The sequence below is a fragment of the Sceloporus occidentalis genome, unplaced genomic scaffold (genome assembly GCF_023333645.1).
Source record: "Sceloporus occidentalis isolate IW3139 unplaced genomic scaffold, rSceOcc1.0.p SCAF_2, whole genome shotgun sequence".
NCBI lineage: Eukaryota > Metazoa > Chordata > Lepidosauria > Squamata > Phrynosomatidae > Sceloporus > Sceloporus occidentalis.
Genome location: NW_028316982.1, coordinates 242,922,290 through 242,945,195, shown reverse-complemented (window position 1 = coordinate 242,945,195; position 22,906 = coordinate 242,922,290). Strand labels below are relative to the sequence as shown.

At 39.3% G+C, this 22,906-nt stretch overlaps 1 protein-coding gene across 2 annotated transcripts in view; it reads left to right on the top strand.

The window, feature by feature from the left end:
- B3GLCT (beta 3-glucosyltransferase) overlaps positions 1-22,906 on the top strand; it is a 119,700-nt gene that overhangs the window by 3,533 nt on the left and 93,261 nt on the right. The window contains exons 2-3 of one of the 2 annotated variants that reach the window (XM_089512538.1): positions 14,893-14,951; positions 22,672-22,711. In XM_089512538.1, the coding sequence (XP_089368664.1) occupies positions 14,893-14,951; positions 22,672-22,711 (99 nt within the window). The remainder of the gene's footprint in view (positions 1-14,892; positions 14,952-22,671; positions 22,712-22,906) is intronic. The other variant, XM_089512537.1, reaches the window with a different exon arrangement.

Sequence of the window (22,906 nt, the reverse complement as noted above, 5' to 3'; positions counted from 1 at the left end):
AAAGCTGCAAAAGAGGTCACAGAGAAGCCGGGGAGGCTTCTCTGCAAGCTTCCCCTGCCACAGGGAACAGAAGGAAGCCACAGGGAAGCCGGTTAGAGGCTGAAGGAGACCAGAAGAAGCTGGTAAGGAGGCTGGGCCGGGGACAGTCGGGGCTTGGAGAGGCCAAGGTGCCTGATCTGAATTGGTAGAATTGGTGCAAACATAGTGGGAACCAGGAACTATTTTTGCGCCGATTGAGCAATTGGGATCAGGCACCAAATTCTCCGTTAGCAGGAACAAGGCCCCAGTGAGTTTCATGGCCAAGCCAGAACTTGAACTGTGGTCTCCAGAGTCGTAGTCCAACATTCAAACCAGTTGGAGGCTAAAGAGGGGGGAAAATCTACTCCTTGAACGTGATTGAAGGAAAGTGGAGTCAAATCCAGGTTTATTCATGCCTAGACTCATTGCTTTCTTATTGAATCGCTTTTGACCAAATCTGGATTTAGCAGTTCCTGTTTAAAGTTACGGTAATGAATAATTTATTAGGAAGCAAGCTCACTATACCGAGATCTGCTCTGATCTTCAGACCTGAGCAGGATCAGCCCAGAAGAGGGGAGACTGCCAATGAATGCAAGGTGCTGTAGGCTATATTTCAGAGAAAGGAAAACCACCATTGAGTATTCCTTGCCTAAGAAAGCACTATGAAATTCATGGGGTCATCATAAGTCGACAGGTGACTAGAAAGCACATATACACGTGCACAAGTGCCATTGAATACAGAAGGATTTGCATATAAATGAGGATGCATATGATTATAGCAAGCAGGGATTGTAGAGGCAAGACTCTAGTTGCACGGAGAGTACTGTATATACTCAACTATAAGTCAATCTCACATATATGTTGAGGGCAGGTTTCAGGGCCCAGTTATGGTTTTTGATATGATCTCGTTGATAAGTCATGGGTAAAACGTAGGAGCAAACAAAGAATCTAAAGGATGAAACAAAGGGAAATGATGCCAAAGAACTTACAAAATTCCAGTTGGCAAAACTGTTTATGGTCACACTAAAGGCTTGATGGACGAGAGAATAGAAGGGGATCACTGCTTCCAAGACAGATTGCACTCTTGGCTTTTACCTAGAGATGGTTCCTTTCTTTTATAAGAGTTAAAGTACAGTACTTACATTCACCCGTGGATGTGTTGGCTTAGGGCTTTTTGATCAATTTTTTGAGTAAAATTTCTAGACCTAAACATGAGAATATACAGTACTTCATACAAATTCTCTTATAAGGAATGGCCCTGTAAGTATTGCATGCGTCTAAGGGGACATTCACGCTTACTTTTTTGTCCTGAGCAGATCTGGATCTCCACAGTGATGTAGTACCAGATCAATGTTCCCACTATATGTTTCATGTTCCTGAACCTCTCCGTGCCATTTTAACCCTGTTGCCATTCATATCAGTTTAAAATGGAGGTGCCTCCATTTCCAGGCATGGATGCAGCACAATCCGGATTGATTCGGTATCATACTCACACAACTGAAGATCCAAATCATTGTGGCGCTTAAAAAAGATGCACTTAAGGACCCGGTGTCAAACACACTGTGCTAAGTGGATTTTACCGTGTCCCACTCCTGCAAATGGTGCTGGATACATTCGGGGCCTGTGGGAATGTCACAGAAATAATCCAGTTTCACACTGGGTTATTTCCAGAGTGTGAATGAGCCCTAAGAGCACCATCCTGTCATTGCACACTTGTGGATGGTTTTGGTATGTTATTGTATTCATTCCTGTAAAAAAGTAACTTTACAAGCACTGCATAGACCACACAATGACTTCCTACTTTTTGAAACATTCTGAAAGGTTTCAGTTGCTGAAAGGGGCAGGAAAAAAATTGTAACCAAGATTTGACTTTGATTATCTGAGATTGATAGTCCATTCAAGCTTACAAGTACAGTAAAGTTTAGGGTAATGACTGAGTTTGGGATCAGGAGAGGTCTTGGCCATTGCTGTGGGCTAATCTTTCCAAACCATGATGTGGAGATCTTATTTTCTGTGGCATCAGTGTGAGCATTCAGCTTCTGAAACACACTCATCTTTCTCCAATGGATCTGTTTCATTTCACTTACTAAATCAGGGCTGGGTAATTTAGAAGTCATAGGGGCTATTTTCCACCTTCCTGGACTGACTGTAGACTGTACCAGCCCTTCTTGATGAAATAGTTCAAAATCATTTTTTAAGAGTGATTTTGACTGAAACAGGGTTTTATAGAACTAGGTTTCTGGTGCAGTTCTCCCATGCCTTTAGGAAAAAAAATATGTGGGGTTCTGAGGCCCACAGAAAGAATCCTGGGGTCTGCAAAGTGAACTTCAGATTTAATTTTTGAAACTAGATGTTCTGTAACTATAGAAGGGGAAGAAAGTTTGTTTTTTATTCCCATATTATTTGATCACATAGGTAGAGCCTGCAGTCATGCCGGATCGGGGCTGTGGCAACCGCACATCATGGTCCCAATGTGGCCTTTCCAAGATGCAAAAAGGAGTCACAAAAAGTGGCTCCTTTTTGTGCCCTGGAAAGGAGGCGATAGCCGTGGTGCTACAGCTTTATGGCGCTCCTTTGGATTCAGCACCAGAGGAGTGCTGTGATGCCATGCACCATGTGGAGCATTACACGGCATCACGCCAGCCTGGGAGTGGAGTTAGGGCATGTGTCATGTGGACGCCATGCCCTGACTCTGCCCCCAGGCTGGCCTTTATGGCTGGTGTGCTCAGCCCCTTGCTTGATAAGTGAGGCAGTGAGGCAGAGCAGGTGGCAAAAGAACCCCTTTTGAGAGCTATCAGGTACATTTCATTTATATCCCACCTTTCTCTCAGTAATGGGACTCAAAGTGGCTAATAACATTTAAAACAATATAAATTAAGAAGTATATAAAGTCATTAATAAAAGTAAAAGTATAAGAGTATACACACACACATATAAAATAGATATGAAAATAAAAATTGCTTAAGCAATTTAGAAAGTTAAAATAGCAAACATTTGAAACATTAAAATTCATTAAAAGATTATATGCAGTCCTTAAAAATAGCACTGCACAACATTAATCCCACCCACCCCATCAGTTTTTAAAAGCCTGGCAGCATAAAGATATTTTTACTTGGCTGACAAAAGGAGAGCAAAGATAGGGCCATCCTGACCTCTCTAGGGAGGGAGTTGCAAAGTCTGGGAACAATTACCAAGAAAGCTCTCTTGGTCTCACCAAATGATCCTGAGAAGGTGGTAGGACAGAGAGACGCCTCTCTAGATGATCTTAGGGCTGTAATTGGCTCATAAAGAGGCAACATGGTCCTTCAAATAGCCTAGACCCAAGAAATACAGGGCTTTGTAGATCAAAACCAACATTTTGAATTTTGTCCAGAAATGGACCAGCAGTCAATGGAGCTGTTGCAACAAAGGAGGTATATGCTTCCATTAGCCAACCCAGAGAGGCAAATCAGAAGGATACCATGGTTGGTAATATTGAAACTACCCAGAGGTCTAGCAGAACCAATACCACCAAGATGACCAAACTTACATTCTATAACAAGGTCTGAAACCAGGCTGAATAATCTGCTTCATTCAGATACCCTTGGAGTTGAGAAGCCACCACACGCTGTAGTACTTTGCCGAGGTATGGAACGTTGGAGAGAGACTAAGAATTATCAATATAATAGGATCAAGGAAAGTGTGTGTGTGTGTGTGTGTGTGTGATTTTTCCCCCTTCAAATAAGGTCTTGCCACAGCCTCCTTCAGGTGTGTTGGGACCCTGCCATGTAAAGAAACATTAATCACTTAACTACCCAGCCAGTCCTCCTTTGAGCTGTTTAGTAAGCTAGGAAGGGCAAGGGTCTGGTACACATATGGTGGCTCTTGCCTCTCCAAGGATCCTGTCTGCATTTTGGGGCTGCACAAATTGCAAAGTATCCATCAACACTGGGCGAGCAGGGGCTAGGTGACATCAACCAGACCTGTATCAAATCTGGTGTCTAAAACAGAGTGAATCCAAGCAATTTTATCTGCAAAGTTGTGGACAAATTCTTTGCAGCAAGTTACTGAGTGGCTCACGTTGGGCCAGATTATAACAGATCCCAGACCAACTTTGCTGAACATTCAGTGCAAATCCAATAAGCCAGAAAAAATTCTTCCTTCCTTCCTTCCTTCCTTCCTTCCTTCCTTCCTTCCTTCCTTATTGCCCCACCATAAGCCTTCAGCCAAACTTTAGCCTATTTTTGGTTGAACTCTGAGTTTTCTGCTGCTGTTGCTCTACTCTCTATTTCACTTGCCTTTATGCTTCCATCTCCTTAGACTTTAGCAATAGCAATAGCAAGTACATTTCTATATCACTTATTAGTGCACTTAAGCACTCCCTAAGTGGTTTACAAAGTGTAAGCTAATTGCCCCCAACAGTCTGGGTGCTCATTCTGGTGACCTCAGAAGGATGCAAGCCTGAGCCCCAGGCTGGTATTGAACTCGTGACCTTATGGTTTGTGAGTGAGTGGCTGCAGTACAGCATTTAATCACTGTGCCGCCTTCAACAGGATTAGTTTTTTGTGGGTTTTGCGTGCTATATGGCCGTGTTCTGGAAGAGTTTTTTCCTGACGTCTCACCAGCATCTGTGGCTGGCATCTTCAGAGAATGGTGGCATGGAAGTGAGTGGGATATATGTACTGTGTGACCCTTCGTTGAGAGGAAGTGGTTTACATGTTAATCTGTGCGTTGGTCTGTTGTTGAATTGCAAGGCCTCAGGATGTCTATTTAATTAGTGATCCATTGTCTGCTGGGAAACCCAGCTGGCGAAACTTCAGAAATAAACACTTCCAGAACACAGCCACATAGCTCGAAAAACCCAGCCATGAAAGCCTTTGACTTTATATTTGACAGGATTGCTAGCAGCCATCAGGAATCCATCTGGATACGTAAGCCTCCTGGAGCAGACCATCTTAATGGGTCTCTCACTCCTGCAGAGACTCTGAGGCAGCAAATCTAAACCTGGCCTAGGGCCTAAATGCATGAGCCCAAAGGTCTGCATTCCCCCAGCTTGGTGTCATCTGTATGGACAACTCAGGCCAATAGCCCCAGGCTAAAGCCAGACCAGACTTTGATCTGGTGGTTCCGGTCTGATCTCAGCCTAAAAGACCCTTAGTACAATCTGAAAAAATGGCTGTTTGTTTGCAAAATTTCCTGGAAACTGCTGCAACAGATGGCAAACCATATGGGTGTGCACCCATGGTATCGTGCCCATATGTATTGGCCCCAGGAGGTGATCTGTCCATGACAATGGAACAGTTTGAAGCTTCTTTCCCAGAACACCATCATCCCACCCTGTAGAGGAAACAAAGACAGAGTGTGCCCAGCAGCATGAGAGGTGGCAAAACCCATTTGGAACAGACCTGTGGTTGCTAGGGTGGACATGAAGTCCTGAATAACTCCCAGCAAGGTATCCTCAGCATAGATTCTGAGTACTCAAGCTGTGGGGAAGCCAGCAGCACCTTTGAGACTACTAGTACCCCAGGAAGCTCAGGAATACCCCAGCTAGCTCAGGGATACAAGTAAGGAGAGTGGTCAGTACACCAACAGAATCCTAATCTGTTCTGACCACTCATCTTTCAATGAACACACTCAGACCCTGCAGACTGAGTGATAGGCTGCCTGATCAGGGGGATATTATCTCAAGAGATCATTGCAACGCCTACTCCCCACTGGTCTTGCTTGATGCTGTGCAGAAAATCCAAGTGGACAAAGCTGAGAGAGGCTATCTTTCTCCTCTTCTCATCTCCACAGTTCTCAGTAATATATGCCAGGTTCGCACGTTCATCTAGGAACAAGTCCTGAATTGAGGATTAAGACTCATGTTTGTTCAAGTTTTAGATGCTAAAATGAAAATCTATATAGTATTATTATCATACAACATCCATTATTTTTCTCACAAGATATGCCAGGCACAGAGAATCTATATATTATTAAGACATGACATTTAAGTTCTTCAATATGAGTATCATGGCACAATATTCAATTTAATTCTCTAGCAGATCTTATCAGACCAGGTCACTGGCTGATGCTGTTACATGTAACTGCTGTCAAGAAAATTGATATACAAACTTCACAGTTACTTCACTGATTTATTTTGCTGGTTTACTGCACCTGGCTGCTGCTGTATCAAAGTTCCTGAACTTTCTGAGTAATCATATATGAAAAACACATTGAAATAGGATTGGGATATTCTGAAAGTAGATTTTAAAAAAGGTAATACTGAACAAGCAAGTGGGCTTTTGTAAAATGATAAATGTGCCATTTACTCTGGTTGCCCTTGTAAAAGTCAAAATGTTGCAGTATCAATTATTGTAGCATTAATCAATGCAATGAAGGACGTAAATTTTTTCATATATATTTTTGACTTCGTAATTTTTATTTATATAATTTATAATGCAACATGGCTTATAGTTTGGGATATAACAGAATGAAACTAAAACAATGTATAATGCAAAAGTTGGGAAAAGAAACTAAGGGCCTGGACAGACTGGCACTTTGTGCTGGCTTGGGTCCGAACTAGGATTGCGTGGGGGCTGAGTGTTTACACACTCAAAAACCCTACTGCATGCCGTGGAAGCCTTCTAGGGCGCAAATAGCCATGTTTTGCTGCTTCTATTTGCACTGGGTCGGGGGCGTGGCATGCAGCTGCTGTGTCCCCAACCCAGCTCTTCCAGAGGCGGCACAGAGTGGCTCCTGAACCGGCTGTTTGTACAGCTCCTAAGTAATTCTATTAAAACATTAATTTAAAATATTTTTAAAATTGTTTAAAATATAGTAAAGGTAAAAGTACAGTATACATACACCCATACACACCAGTTAAAAGACCCTTCTGCACAGCCAGTTGAAAGCTGAAGCCTTATCTAAACAAAAAGATCTTGCTTGTAAATGAAAAGACAGCAAAGAGAGGACCAAACTAGCCTGTAATTGGAAGGTATTCCATAGCCTTGGAGCAGCAACCAAGAAGGCTCTCTTCTATGTCTCCACCAGACATACCTGACATGATGGTGAGACCAAGAGATCTTAAAATTTGGATAGGCTCATATGGGGAGATAGGGCCTTTCAGATAAAGTGTATAGGTAATAAACAGCACATTTAAAAAAACCATTGAGTTAAGTTAAGAATCTTTCTTATATTTGGAGAGTGAATCTCAATATCTTAGTGACGGTGTACAGCAGAAAAAAATGGAACGGGCCATGCTTTCTTGCTTTTTTAAAAACCTCTTTAAGGCTTGTTACAGACTGCCAAAATAAAGCTGCTTCGGGTCTCTTTGAAGGTATGCTGTTTAAATGATGCATGCATCCTAAGAATCTGGAAGCTGCACCAAAGCTGCACTCCAGTGTTTAGAAATGGAGTGTGGCTTTGGCGTGACCTCCGGACTCTTAGGACCCATGCATCATTTAAATAGCATACCTCCAAAGAGACCTGAAGCAGCTTTATTTTGGCAGTCTGTAACAGGCCTAAATAATCAATTGCCACTAATGGGTTATTTGACTGTAATGAAAAGAAGTGCTGATGGTAGAATTTTCTCTACGGTGGTGTCACTGTCCACTATTTATTTATCATTTCAGAATTGTTTTTTCCCCAAGGTGGCTGCAGTTAAAGTCTATCTGAAAGGCAATATGTAGATTTTACAAATTCAACAAACAAATTGATAATGACACCACTGTTTCTGTAGCAGAGGCAATACAACACAATGCAGAGGTTTTCCAGGTTATGAATGAAAGAAACCTCATTTTCTGCGAGACCTACCTGGCTATCTAATTATTCAGTTTTTGATGCCTTGTTAAGACATATGATTTTGCAAGTTGTTTTGCAGATGTTGTGTGGGTAATTTTTTTTTAAATAAAAGGTTTCTGTGTTCTTGTATGCCATTGTATAAACTTCTGTTATTACCAAAATCTAGGTTCTGTTTTGAATTGTTGCAAAAGGCAACTAATTTTATATAATAAAATTGTGTAGTACTTGCAGTGTATTGAATAAGAATGCTTAAAAAGCATGTTAAACTATTTTAATGGTTTGGTAGCAGCCTAATTGTTTAAAAAGAGATGTTTAAATGAGCTTTTCTTTCTTCTGCGTTTTTGTATGAGACTTCATAATACAGTACAGTAGTTTCTGCTGCCACTTTTTTTAATGGTCTTGCTTGTTGACTAGTGAAAAAGAGTTTTCATTTCCCTTTCCATCTCCTAGTGGCTTTTCCCATCCAGATTTCATGTGCTGAATAAAGTTAAAACATAAAATTGGAAAAACTCTTACTGAAAATGTGTGAGCATAAAGTGTTATCAGGCAGTGGGTGAAAATTGGCAAGTCTGATCTCTTCTTTTGATTCTTATTCCTGTTTCTGTTATCTGGGGAAACAGACTTCATGTGAATAAAAGTAGAGAGAGGTTAAAATATAGCATATCTGGAAGAACAGTTTCTCTTTACTTTCAGTATGATTTTCTAGGGTAGCAGCAAAATGCCTGCTGGTGTTTTTGTTAGTTAGGTGAGTATTTCTTCCTGAGAACAGCTATTATTTGCTATGCTAGATCAAACCAACTAAGTTTGACAGTAGGCTGATACAGTCTACATTGCATCCACCATATGAAGCTTAAAAACAAGGAGATAACTAAGAAAAGAAACTTTTTTTCAAGACTGGCTCACAAGTGTATATTAAAATTCAGGAATAGTTATAACATTGCTTGGGATCAAACATTGAAAGATCTCTAGCGAAAGGGACATTCAGGGATAGTCACTAATGGTGTTGTCTTCCAGAGGATTGCATGTACAGTCGCCCCTCCATATTCATGGATTTGAAATCCGTGGCCCTCGTGTATCTGCAGGGGGCAAACGTAGGAGGACTAAATGGGGCATGTTCCCGGATGGGCACACGCCGCCATTCAAGCCAAAGGGGCTTGACTATTGGTGAGTTTCCGTTTTTGTAGGGGGGGTGTCCGGAACAGATCCCTCATGAAAATGGAGGGCTGACTGTAGTTAATAGAAGGCAGTAATCAATAGTTTTTGTTTCTGGAGATCACATATCAATGCAATTGTGTCTTTCTAGTGGCTTAACATAGGTAATTGTCCATTGTGTGAACAGATTGCTGGACATGATATGTCTTTGGTCTGCTTCAGTATGTCTCTTTTTATGTTCTTATGATGGCTTTGTAGCCAAAACGTGGCTTCTGAGACATAATAAGGACTTGTCACCATGACTGTAGGAAAGGTTTGCAGAAGTGGAAAAAATGAAATGTGATGCACTACAGACTAAACATGCTCAGTTGCTGCAGAATGTTTTCCAGCTATGAGGAAATGGAAAACTGGGGGCAGTGATGGAATGGATCATTCTGAAAGAAACGTAAAATACTAGAATAGTTTGTTATAAGTGTCATTTGTACTTCATATTTGAAAATTCAGCCACTAAGGCACAGAGGAGAAATGTATGGCCATATAGATACAGTTGGACTGAGGGAAGACAAAAAATTAACAAAATTAATTAAATAGAAAGATAGTAAATATGTTTTATAGATAGCCTGAAGCTGAATTAGGGAAAAGGACATCTTTTCATGGCTTCTTCATGACATCTTGGGCTTCTGCCTTAAAGTGATGCCTAGATGTCTGCAATTACCCAAAAATAAGGAATGCTGGAATACCATGCTGGGACAGTGAGTGAAAACAGTCCTGATAAGGGAATTGATGGTGATGCCCATGAGGGGCTTCAAATGTATACTATTATAACCAACAAGGGATGTCTATGTTTGAATTCTATGTTCCAATCAATGTATACCTTGGAAGTTCTTTGTTTGAATCCCTATAAAAGGTTATGTCACTTATTGATCAGGGCTTCAGACTTTTGGAAGATATTTCTCTGAAGCCAGCCAGCTAATAAAACTTGCTGAACTTCCTTGCACTTCTGTGTCTCCCTGGTTCGATTTTCTAGAATATCTGCAATTGGACTATGGTCCTCCTTCCCTCCCACATTTTTGGTTGTGCTGGCTAGGGCTGATGAAGGATGTAGTTTAACACAATCTACCATATTTATTTGACTGTAAGTTGACCTTGTGTATAAATCGAGAACAGGTTTTGGGGTCAAAAATATGGATTTTGATATGACCCATAGATAAGTCGAGGGTAAAATTTAAGAGCATGTAACTAAGGACCTAAAGGATGAAGGAAAGGAAAACAATGCCAAAGCACCTACAAAATTCCAGCACGCATAACTGTTAGCGCTGACACTAAAGGCTGTATGGGTGAGAGAGTAGAGGGGGATCAATGCTTCCAGGACAGATTGCACTCTTGCCTTTCATCAGGGGGTGGTTCCTTTTTGAATAAGAGTTAAAGTACAGGACCTATAGTACTTATATTGTCCCGTGGATAAGTTGACTCAGGTTGTTTTGGTCAATTTTTTGACTAAAATTTCTAGACTTATACCTGAGTATAGACATTACTTATTCACTCCTTTGCTAATGATCTGAGTTGTATTCTTGTATCACCAGGGTAAGAATCACCTGGTGATTCTTGTATCACCAGAATCTAGCACACCAGTATTAGAGAACCTGTGGCCTTTCATATGATGTCTTACTATGACATCTGTGTCATTGGACACTGCATAAATATGTTTTCACTGTATATCTAAAATGAAGGATGGTAGAAGCACATTGACTATTCAGTGGAAGAGCTCATAGTAGGTGCCATCATATTAAACACTCTGCTTTGAATCATTGCTAAGGAATTCCATGTGACATTACCAGGAAGGCTTTTCTAGATGGCTTCAGCAGCCGAATGGGATGTATAAGGGAGATGTTCTTCCAGGTTAACCAATTGCTTGCTAAAGTGTATAATTTAGGGAGAGACATGCTTGCTAAAGTATATATTTTAAGGGAATAGAACTACTAAAGAAATGTAAAAAGAGGAGAAGCAAGGATGCAATCAATAATAACCATTTGGACTCAACTTTATAGATTGAACTATTGGAGCAGAAAAGAGAATGAGAGACAAAGATCCAAAATCCAGTTTGAGACTGCTTTAACTGCCCTGGCTTGGTGCTAGGGAATTCTGGGAACTGCACTTTTGTGAGACATTTAGCCTTTTGTCAGAGAGCTCTGATGCCACAATAAATTACAATTCTCAGGATTCTCTTGCCCTGAGCCAGGGCAGTTAAAGTGGTCTCAAACAAAATTATTTTTGCAGTGTGTTTTGGACCAATAGCAATGACCTCAATGGTAGAAAAGTTCCATATGTTCATGGCAATACAAAGATGATTAAGGCTGCAGTTCCATATCCACTTACCAGAGATTAAGCTCTGTTGAACTCAGTGGTTACTTACTTAAGAGTAGACATTGTAGGACTGTGCTATGGAAGAGAGAAGATTATAGATAATTCCTTATAGATTTCCTCTACAGTGTTGGAATTAAAAAGAAGTTAGCCTTGTATCCAGGCTAGCTGTGTAATCCTTGACTTGTTTCAGGGTTCACAAATATTAATATTTCATGGGCTTTGAACTGCATGAGATATTCAAAAGTCATAATGAAACAAGCAGCATTTCTTTAGTCTCAGCTGCATATTTAAGTTTATATTTCCTTATGTAGCCTTTCACCTACATGCAAAACTGCAGAATAGTGAATCATGTAAAAATTCTGCAGGTGATTGCATTTTACCAGGTAATACATTATTTTCTAGGTGAATACAGTTTGCCTAAAGCAGCATTTGTGCGATGACCTTCAAATTGCTATTCTGAAAATAGAGGACATAGAGGCTTGTAGTTTGCATATGTAGAATAATTCTTATGCAAAGCTCAGAATACAATTACACTTCTTGCACCCTAATCTAAAGCATATTTACTGAAAAATAAATCCCATTTATTTTAGTGGGACCCTGAAAGTAAGTGTATTTAGAATTGCAGCTCTGAAGCAGTGTTTGAAAAAACTGAATAGCAGATGGATTTAAGGTATAAAAATGTAATTAGATGGTAATTGTCATGATATGGAAGCTTTGCAAATAATTTCCTGTGCTTTGTTCCTGGGCTCCTATTATCTAAACCATGTTCTTCTATTTAAGCATAATTTCTCAAATCTGAAATGAGCTTCCATCAGGTTATGCATATTGAGTAATTCCATTATGTTCTTGAGAGTGATGCAAGAGATTTTTTGTAACTATGTAGCTTCTGCGTTTGACTTAAAAATAATTGAAATGGTTCAGGTCTCAACAAATTGAAGTGAGACAAGGTTTCCTTGATTTGCTCTGAAACAAATCTGGAACCTTCTTAAGCTTTGTGATAAATACGGATGCAGACTGTGTATCTGTACATACTGCAGCATCCCCTCCCAATTTTCTGAATAATAATAATAATAATAATAATAATAATAAATCCAGGTAAGAAAGACTGAGGCTGTAGCTCAGGGGTGGGCAGAATGTGATCCAAACCCATTTTGTGCTCCTCAGTTGTTCCCTAGAATGTTTTCCCAAAAATGTTGGCATTGTGATTTACTGCTGACATTTGATGGCAAACCACTAAATGCAGTTTAGTCAGTAGACTGAAGAGTTATATAAGGTATCTCATTAACCTAAGCCAACAGGATGGTCAGCATCCTTTGGTAATTAACATGTTAAATTCAATTTACATTCATCTAAGTTTCATTTATATATAAAATGCAAATGTAGTACCATAATTATCAAGCATGAGTATGGATGATTTTATTGGTTAAAAATGAATATAATTTTGTTAATAATGAAATTTAAGTATAAAAATATTAATTGTCATCTGTTTTTGAGAACATAATTGTTTGTGGCATAATTGTTTGAGCACGACTCTGGAGTACTGTGTTCTGTTCAGCATGCCTCTTTAAGAAGGATATATACAAATTGGAGCAGGTTCAGAGAAGAACAACAAGGATGGTAAGACGTATGGTGAACAAAACATATGAGGAGAGGTGGAAGGAGCTGGGTATGTTCAACTTGATAAAGAGAATATTGAGGGGGTGACATGATTGCACTCTATAAATACCTAAATAACTGGGCTGCCACAGATGAGGCGTGACCAATGCAGAATATAGTGAGACTGTTACTCTTCTTGACTTGGAAATTTTGGCCCGCTACAGACCGGCACTTTGTGCTGGCCTGACCACGGACTAGGGTTGTGCAAGGGCTGAGCGTTTACACGCTCAGCATCCCTACCGCACCTGTACAGACGGGGCGTGCCATGATGACGTCACTCGTGCGCAGCGCTTACACAGCGCTGTGCACGACGGACATCATAAGGTCACACTGCGGCCTTTATGGCACCCGTTCTAAGGCACAAATAGGAGCCGGGTTTCATGGCTCCTATTTGCACTGGATTGGGGGCGTGACGTGCAGCTCCCACATCCCCAACCAAGCCCATTCAGGGGCAGCACAGAGCCGCCCCAGAATGGGCTGTTTGTACAGCCTCAATGCTAATATTAATGCAGGCTAAAATAGCATTTGCCTTCTTTGCTGTGGCATCATGCTGCTGACTCTTGTTCACTTTATGATAAACAGTAATCCCTGCTTGGTAGTGGAAACCCACTGGATGACCTTGGCAAGTCATACACTCTCAGCTTCAGAGGAAGGCAAAGACAGAACCCGATCAGAACAAATCTCACCAAGAAAACCTCATGATAGAATCACTTTGGGGTTGCCATAAGTTGTAAATGACTTGAGGGCACATAACAGCAGAGTCTATTTTTATCCTTTTTTAATGAGAAAAGTCTGCTAAGCTCTACCTCTTCATCCTGTGTTTCTCAAGCTGCTCATATTTAGTCTAGCTATTTGACTAACTGGTGTAGCTGCTTCTTCATAGTCTCTATGACTTGCACGTATGGTTTCTCTTGCACTTGTGCAGAGTAGTTTGGAACCTTCTAGAGCTGTGCAGTATATTTTGCTGGTAATTTTGTCCCCACCCAGTAACCATGCACAACAGTGTGTACATTTTAATTTCTTTTATGTAATGTATTTCAGAATGATCTTTCCATCCAGAGTTTGTCATTTAACTAATGACTTAATTCTGAAATTAAGTTAATGCTGATTTTCCATTTTAGCTCAATCAAATACATTTAATTACATCCTCCCATTTCAATAAGATTTTAAAAACTTAATTGTTAACGTAATTGATTTTGATGAGTTAGTTCCATTTAATAGCTAATAACTTTGCCATGGAAGGATTGATTGGTGAAAACATCATTTGTCATTCCAGTTAGGAATCTTAGAAATCTTTTTCAGCATATGTGAAATGGTATTTGTTCAGTCTAGTACCTGACTCATGGCTATATACCTTTAGTTATGACAACCTGATTTGCTTGACCTTGATGCATTAGTAGCAGTTGTGTTGCTGTTCACATGTGGCACCCAAGAATTCTGGCTGTTCTCTCTGAATTTAAGAGAGTTTAATGTTTGGCATTGTTTCAGGAAAACTGGAACATGAATCTCACCATGGATTCAAAGGAGGTTTTTTCTAATAATGACAAATTTTAACCCAAGAGTAAAGAGAAATTCAGGTTTCTCATATGATCACATGTTGTTCAGTAAACTGGAACACTAGAATGGCCAGATTTTTTTTTAAATGAGATTTGTTTTGACTTGAAGCCAAAATAAATTGGCTTTATACCAAAAAATGATTTTCTGTCCAGAGATGCATGAGAATAAAATTGTCTGACTATAGCAAATGATACTTACTAGTTTTAAAACAGAACTGTCTTCAGCTTGGATAAAATTATTATGGACTTTCTATGCATTTAAGAGATACTATTATCTTAATTGCTTCTTACATTCTATGTAGACATAATTTGTAAAATTTGAAAATAAGATATCATTTTGAGAAAAAGCTATCTCACTTCCTCTTCCCCCCTTCTCATTTTCCAGCTTTTGCTCTAAATGATGCTAGTGGAGATGTAAAGGAGGAGACTACGCTGCTGTCACAGGTACTAATTTTTTTTGTCTAGAAGCCAGATCTCAAGGACAGCTTGTGCATGATGTCTGCCTAGACAGGTCTGTTAGGAAAGAAAGAAAGATGTATTACAATTCTGGTTGTATGGTTTTATTTTGTACATTACCTGGTGTGCTGCACATTTGCTTTCATTGTGGGACAGGGTAGCCTTCCTTGGGTAGGGTGGGGTTGCTGTTCTCTTGTAGTTCCATTCCTCCTTGTTTGGTTGTCTCACAACAGGCTGATCATGTGGGAGGGCTTAGTACATGGCTATCTCCAAAGAATAAGTTGATGAAAGTGTGCTGCTATGGCACATTTATATGTTGAGAGGGTGTAATTGTTTTAATTTGATTCATTTGAACCTACTTCTTAAATGTAGGTTACATTACTACACTAAAAGATTTAAGAATTATGGTGTAAAATCCCATCCATGATTTTATCTCCCCCCTTCCCTCTTTTGATCCTGGGAAATACAGTCACCCCTCCATTTTTGCAGGGGGTCTGTTCCGGACCACTCTGTGACAACAGAAAATCAGCAATATTCAAGCCCCATTGGCTTGAATGGCGGTACGTGCCCACAGGCACCCCCGGATACGCAACATGGGTGTGCGCCCCATTTTGTCCCCCTCTGTTTGCTGCCCGCGAACGGGCGAGGGATGTGGATTCAAAGTCCACGAAATTAGAGGGTGACTGTACCTGCATGAATTCTGGAAAAGGCCATTTCTCACACACCCCTCCCACCCAATGAAAGGAAGTGAGTGAAATTAAGAAGAAATGCACACAGGAAGGCTGCAAGAAATATAGGTTATAAATATAATCTATAATCGAAACTTGTCCCAACCCTAATGTCTGTGCACAATATGTAGATTATCACTCTGTTATGAGTAGTACTGCACAAAAACCTTTTTCTCTAAATATAAACTAATAATTTTTTTCTTATTTTCAGTCAGATATATATTGGAGAAACAGAGTTCATAGGTAACAGTACTGCTCAGTACTGTATTTGCCGATTCCCTTGTGGCCATTGGTCTACTTTCAGGCCATCTTATCTTTCCCCTTTTTCCTCCAATGACCTTCATTTTTCAAAATGTACTCTCTGAAAAAATAGAAGAGAAAAAGGAAAATCCCGAGTCAGAATTGGAAGTAAGGAATTTCACATTAACAGCGCATTAAAACACATAGCAAGTTCTTCTTTGTTAGATGAAAAAAGTCAGCCAGCTTCAAAAGATTGGCACTCTGGGAAAGGCTTACTTTAAAATATCATTTCATGGCTGTTTGGATTGAGTGATAGCAAGTGCACTTTTCTAGATCTTTCCCATTCCTGGCTTAAAAGTATTAGTCCTGTTGCCTGCCCAGATCAGGGTAGCATATTCTTCAACCCAAGAGGAAATAATGATGATCTGAGCCTCTTGATGTCTGAAGGGGATGTACTAAAATCAAGATTCATGTATCCATCTGTACTTATTAAAACAGCTGATGTTGAAATTAGTAGACACCCACTTGCCTGCCTGTGTGATTTCATAGTTTTGTAAATAATATTTCAATCCTCATTTGCACAGGAAGAGTAGTCTGTATTAGAATAATATTGCTCTGCTACCTTCCAGCATGGTGTAGTGGTTTGAGTGTTGGACTAAGGAGACCAGGGATCTGATTCCTAACTCGGCTATGAAACCCACTGGCTGACTTTGGGCATGTCACACTCTCTCAACCTTAGGAGAAGGCAATGGCAAACCTCCTCTGAACAGATCTTGCCAAGAAAACCCCATGATAGGGTCACCTTAGGGTTGCCATAAGTTGGAAATGACTTGAAGGCACACAACACACACACCTTCTTTAATCCTCTCCCATAACAAATTTATTTAATAATAGTCAAACCAATTCTATTCCTTGCAGGGGAGAATATACTGTTCTCTGTTTCTGGCCCAAAATACACTATCAATAAAGTGATCCCTGATTTTCTTAATCACCTCCTGCTTTCCCTGTATTTTTGGCAATATCTGTGTCACTGCAATTACAGTCCTGTGACCCTTCTCTCCATTCACCTCTTCTGCTTATTCCTTTTAGTACATTGGGGTGATTGTGCTAAACTTCCTACTGTTTATTGAATCTTCCTCATCCCCCCCCCCCCCTTTCTCCACATCTCTCTCGCACTCTTTTCCTAAACTCTTCCTTCTCTTTTCTTTCACCTCCTTAACTTCACAGGTGTTTGGTACTCCTGTCTCACTCTTCTCAAACCAACTCCATTCCTTCTCTCAAACACTGCAGCCCCTTTCCCATGTGTGAGTTATTCCACAAGGCAGTGTGCTACAAAGTTCTTCCTGCTTCTCCCTCCCTCCTGATCTTTGCTGCCCTGCCTGTCATACTTGCTATAAACAGCTGCCCATCATTGTGAGGAGGGAATGAATAGTGCGGGGAGCAACAGAGCAAATTAAAATGCTCACCTCCATTTTGGTCCCTGGAAAATTCTCCTAAGTTCATTTGGAAAAAAGATATTTTGTCTTCTGGGTAATTTCCCCCCAGAAACACAGTCTTATCGAATTACTATTAATAAATAGTTTCTGGTTTCTGATTTATTTGCTGCACCAACATTGTCCTTTGGAGTGCACTCGCACCCCATTACTATCTACTCTGTGTTGTCATACATAGCCTAATATTATTAGAAAACTGGTCAAATCAAATGTCTAATAGTGGTGGTGGTGGTGGTGGTGGTGGTGGTGGTGGTGGTGGTAGTAGTAGTAATAAATTAAAATACAGCAGTGAATAGACACATAACACAGTTCCAAACACCAATTAAAAATACATATTCCGTTAAAAGAGTATGACATCAGTTTAAAAAGAATACATATTAAAAACAATCCATTTTTTAAAAAAAAAAATCTGAATAGGCCTACTGGAAAAGTTTAGTCTTTAATGCAGACAGCATATCCAGTTTGTGTAGTGGTCATTCCACAATTTGGGGACGGCTGATGAAAACAGTTACCAGCCTGGTCCTGGCTGATGTCCCCCAGAAGACCTGAGTGCACAGGGCATATTACAAGAGAGAACGTGGTAATCTGGACCCAAACCATGTAGGGCTCTAAAAGTAACAACCAACACTGGATTATTTCTGCAGTGTGTTTTGGACCTATATCAGGTTATGTAGGATATATGTCAAGTTTTCCTCCTTCTGTACTTCAGTTGTTAACATCTTATTGTTCCTATTATGTATGAACTGTGAATAAAATTATCATTTTAATGGTTATTTTTATTGTATAAGTGATAGTTTATATATTTGTGCCATTTGTATTTTTACATATTTAATTGAATTTTATTTTTTATGGAAGTTGCCTTGTGACAGCATTTGCCCTAAATACTTCAAATGTTCTACTTTATATAAGAAGACTCCGTTCTGCATTCCAAGAGCACAGTATTTACAGCCTAATCACACTTGGATGTTCTTCCTTTTCATTTCAGTTTCTACTCAATGAATAGAAATAATGACGTGCCTTAAAATATTTTTGTGTTAGATACACCTACAGACTCCTGAATTTGAGTCTTATTTTTTTTTTATTTGTAAAATCTGCTTATGTTCCTTTGCAACAAACATGTGCTAAGAAAGATGTACTGCCTAAAAACAAGTATATAAACACAACAATCCTGCTAGAAATAATTATAGAGGTAAAACAATATAGGATTAACAGCTGAATCTGGCAAAAGCCTTAAACAACAAAATGTTTAACTTTGTAGTGAAAATGAAGTAGAAGAAGTTAAAATCAAATCTCCAGGAAAACCCTTTTATTTGCCATCTCTATTGTAGTCAAAAATAAATTCAAAATAAGGTTTCTTTCAATAAAGATAATTGGAGTCATAATATGGCAGATGTTGCTCATAGAGCTTTTCCATGATGTAGGCTGTTCACAGTTTTTAAAGTAATTTAAGCATGAACAAAATAATTTACAATCAAAATAATATAGAATAAAAGAGAAAAGAAGAGAAAGAGAAAAGGGAAAAATTGTGAAAAAAGACATACAGCTAATACACAGTAGGGCTCTGATCCCCCCTCCAAATCCTGACTGTAGTGAAAAGAAAAATAAAGTATATACTATTCTCCCATTGTTGTAAACTGTCCTCAAGTTGGCTTTGACTAACGGTGTCCCTGCAAATGAGACTCCTCCACCACCAGCCCATCCTCAACTATTCTTCCAGGTCCTGTAGACCCAGGCCCATGGGCTCCCTGATTGAATCTAGCCATCTAGTCTGTGGTCTTCCTCTTTCTATTACCCTCCAACTTTCCTGGTGTGAATGCCTCTTCTAGTGACTCCTGCCTTCTCATGATGTGGCTGCGGTCTGATAGCCTCAATTTAGCCATTGTGATTTCCAGGAAGAGTTCTGGCTTAATTTGTTCAGAGGTCCATTTGTTTGTCTTTTTGGCCATCCAGGGTATCCTCAGCACTGCCCCAGCACCACATCTCACATGACTTGATTTTTTTCCTATCTGCTTTCTTCAACATCCATTCATAGTGATGGGAAATATGATGGTTTGGACAATCCTAACTTTAATGTTCAGTTGTCTGTCTTTGCACTTTAGGATCTTGTCTGATTCTTTTATAACTGCTCTTCCCAGTCCTATGCCTCACCTGTTTTCTTGACTGCAGTCTCTGTTTTTGAGTGCAGCTTTCACTTTACTTTCCAAAATTTGGGGTTCATCTGCATATGATTCCTATGTGGTGTTCATCATCTCTTTTATATAGCTCCTCTGTGTATTGCTTCCATCATCTTTTTATTGCTTCTTGATAATGTATTATGTTCCACTGCTGATTATCCCCACCTTTGGTTTAACCTTTCCTTTGAGTTCACAGATCTTGTGGAAGACGTCTCTTGTTCTTCCTTTTTTTGTTGTTGGCTTGTATTTTAGTTCTCATTATCTCTGCACACTAATAGTTGAACAGTTGGACTCACGGTCCCTGTTCTGTTCCTGTCTCACTTTTCTTTTACTTCTCATCTGTGTTTTGTCTGGCATCCATCTTTCTTTTTGGCTACATATAACAGCTTTCTGCCTTCTTCCTTGACTATGTCCCTGACTTCTATCCAAAGTTCCTGGTCAGTTAGGCTTAAAGCACAAATCTGTTTTTCACATTGTCTATAAATTCTATTGGGATGTTCCTCATATTTCAACATGATAACTGATTTTGTGTTCGTTTTCAGCTTTATTCTAATTTTTGACATTCGTACTGTACTTCATGACCTGTGCCTCAGTCCTTCTGCAATTACAGATCTACTAAATAATCCTACTAAAATATCTAATAACCAAAGCCACAGACTGAACCAGTGTTGTGTAGTGGTTTCAACATTGAACTAGGACTCTGGAGACCAGGGTTTGATTCCCGCTCAGCTGTGTAAACTCACTGGGTGACCTTGGGCAAGTCACACATTCTCAGCTTCAGAGGATGGCAATGGTAAACTCTCTCTGAAGAAACTTGCCAAGAAAATCCCATGGTAGGGTTGCCATAAGTAAGAAATGACTTGAAGGCACACAACAACAACAACAACCAACATGCTCCCTTACATACCTGCCTATGTTTTCACATTTGCTAGGGACAAACCTCTCTGCCCACCACCCTCTTAGGTACATTTATTGGGGACATGGGAGAGATTCATCTCACTGGCTGCCCCCAGACTCTGGAACTTCCTTCTCAGAGAGATTAGACTGGTCCTCTCCTTATTCTCAGACGAAGACTTTTCTGTTTTGACAGGCTTTTGAAAACTGATTGTTTCAGCAGGACAAGCCTAGTATAATGTGCTGGAATTTCTGTCTGTTACTTTATTGTGCTGTTGTGTTTTTCATGGTTCATCTTTTCAACTGTTTTTTTAAAATGATAGTTCAGTTCCAGCTCTATGATTCTATGAAGATGTTTGCAGTCACTTTGTAACATTTTTTTTTAAAAAAATTGTTTTCAGTTATGTGTTTTAAAATCTGTTGTAAGATTCCTTGAGTCCCAAACTGGAGGCAGAATATAAATAAATACAGCAGTAGTGATGATAAATAAATACAGTAATAGTAGCAGTAGTAGTAACAGTAGAAGTAATATTTCACATATTGGTATATAGCTTGTTTACTTAAATGGATGCAGTTTTGTTAAATTTTATTGAAAAGTGTTTTTGGTGACCGCAGTGCAGTAAGTAGTGGTCATCTTATTTTTATATGCCAATTTTGTTTCAGAATAATTCACCACACAAAGGCCAAAGAATTCTTATGATGCCTCATCTGTATCTGCTTGTTTGGGAGCCACTAAATCCACTTCCTTCTTCCATATGTCTACATTCTAATAACTCCTTTTTTATTTATTTAAAAAGTCTTAATTGGTGTTGTCCACCCATTTATGATGCCTGCACATTAGGAATTGCAAACACTTTATCATGTTTGAAAGCTTTTAATTGTCTTTAGAAACTTAAATAAAATAATATTTAGTTTCTCCATGAACAGAGACTGTTTGTATGACCCATCCTTCTTATACTTCTGCATGCATTGCACTGTAAAAATTTATTTATTTATTTATTTTGGAAAAACAGTCTGCTAAGACATTCTGATTCAGTATGGGTAACCTTGGGGAAGTCATATTCAGCGTCAGAAAATGGCAATGGCAAATGCCCTCTGAAGAGACTTGCCAAGAAAATCCCATGATAGAGTTGCCTTAGGTTGCCATAAGTCAGAAATGACTTGAAGGCACACAACAACAACAACAACAACAACATCACTAGAGAAGGAAGTAAGGAGGCCAGAGAGTGAACAAAAATGAAACACTAGTTGTGATTCAGCAGAGGGCCTCAGTTATCTGGACTTGGTGCATGAGCTATGTCTTTAATATTTTGGCTAGTGAGCAGATGCCACCATTTTATAAACAGAATCAAGGAAGTGTTTCTTCTTGACACTGATTATGCAGTTTGTTTCCCAAACCTGTAGGCAGTCCCAAGAAGCACATACCGTTTCAGTTTGTTTAGTGACTGCCGAATGGCTGCCAAGATATTTTTAGAACTTGGTTTCCTGGGTGATGGTACTGTGAACTCTTTGGTCTTAAGTACAAAGCTTAAATTTTGACAGAAATGTACATAACATTGAACTACTGGATTTTATTTTTGCCTCTGCAACAACTTTTTATATTTATTTAGGTTGTGATGTAATTTGGATTAACTATTTTCATATGTACAGTATGTTATTATAGGGTAGTGATCCCTTCCTTAATCTACACCAGTTTGTTAATATTGTGATTTTTACTGATATTTCATCCAAACCCATTGTAAAAAAATGTTTTTTATGGTGAATATTTTTCCTAATAGTGGAGTTTTATACTTACATTTCTAATACACCAATATAAAATAATTTGAACTCATTTTTCCATTTCATAAATTCAGTTAAGGTGGAGATAGTCTAAACACAATGACTAAGAATATGAACATGGAATTAAAATCTTACCTTAGTTACAAACTCATTAGGAAATTTTTAGCTCCAGCCCTTTATCTACTTTTAGTATGAGGATAATAATGCCATCCTAACTTGTGAGGCTTTGGTGCATATTACTAAGATAATGTCTGTGAAGCCTGTTAAACACTTCAAATGCTCTATATAAATGCTGATGATGGGAATTATTTTTAAATCTATGAGGGGGAAAATGCTCTTACATTTAGCATACTAAAACTGGCTAATATATATTCATTTGTCATCTGGTTTCTTAATACAGGCGGCTGAAATAAGTGGAAACTCAAATCAAATAAGCAGAGGTAAGTAAGCCTTTCACTACTTCAGTCTGCAGTAAGTCTAGTAAACCTGGGCTGCATCTGCACTACAGAAATAATCCAGTTTGACAACACTTTAACTACCATGGCTCAAGGACATGGAATTCTGGGAATTCTCAGAATTACATAACCTTGAGCCATGACAGTCAAACTCGGGTCCAACCAGATTATTTCTGAAGT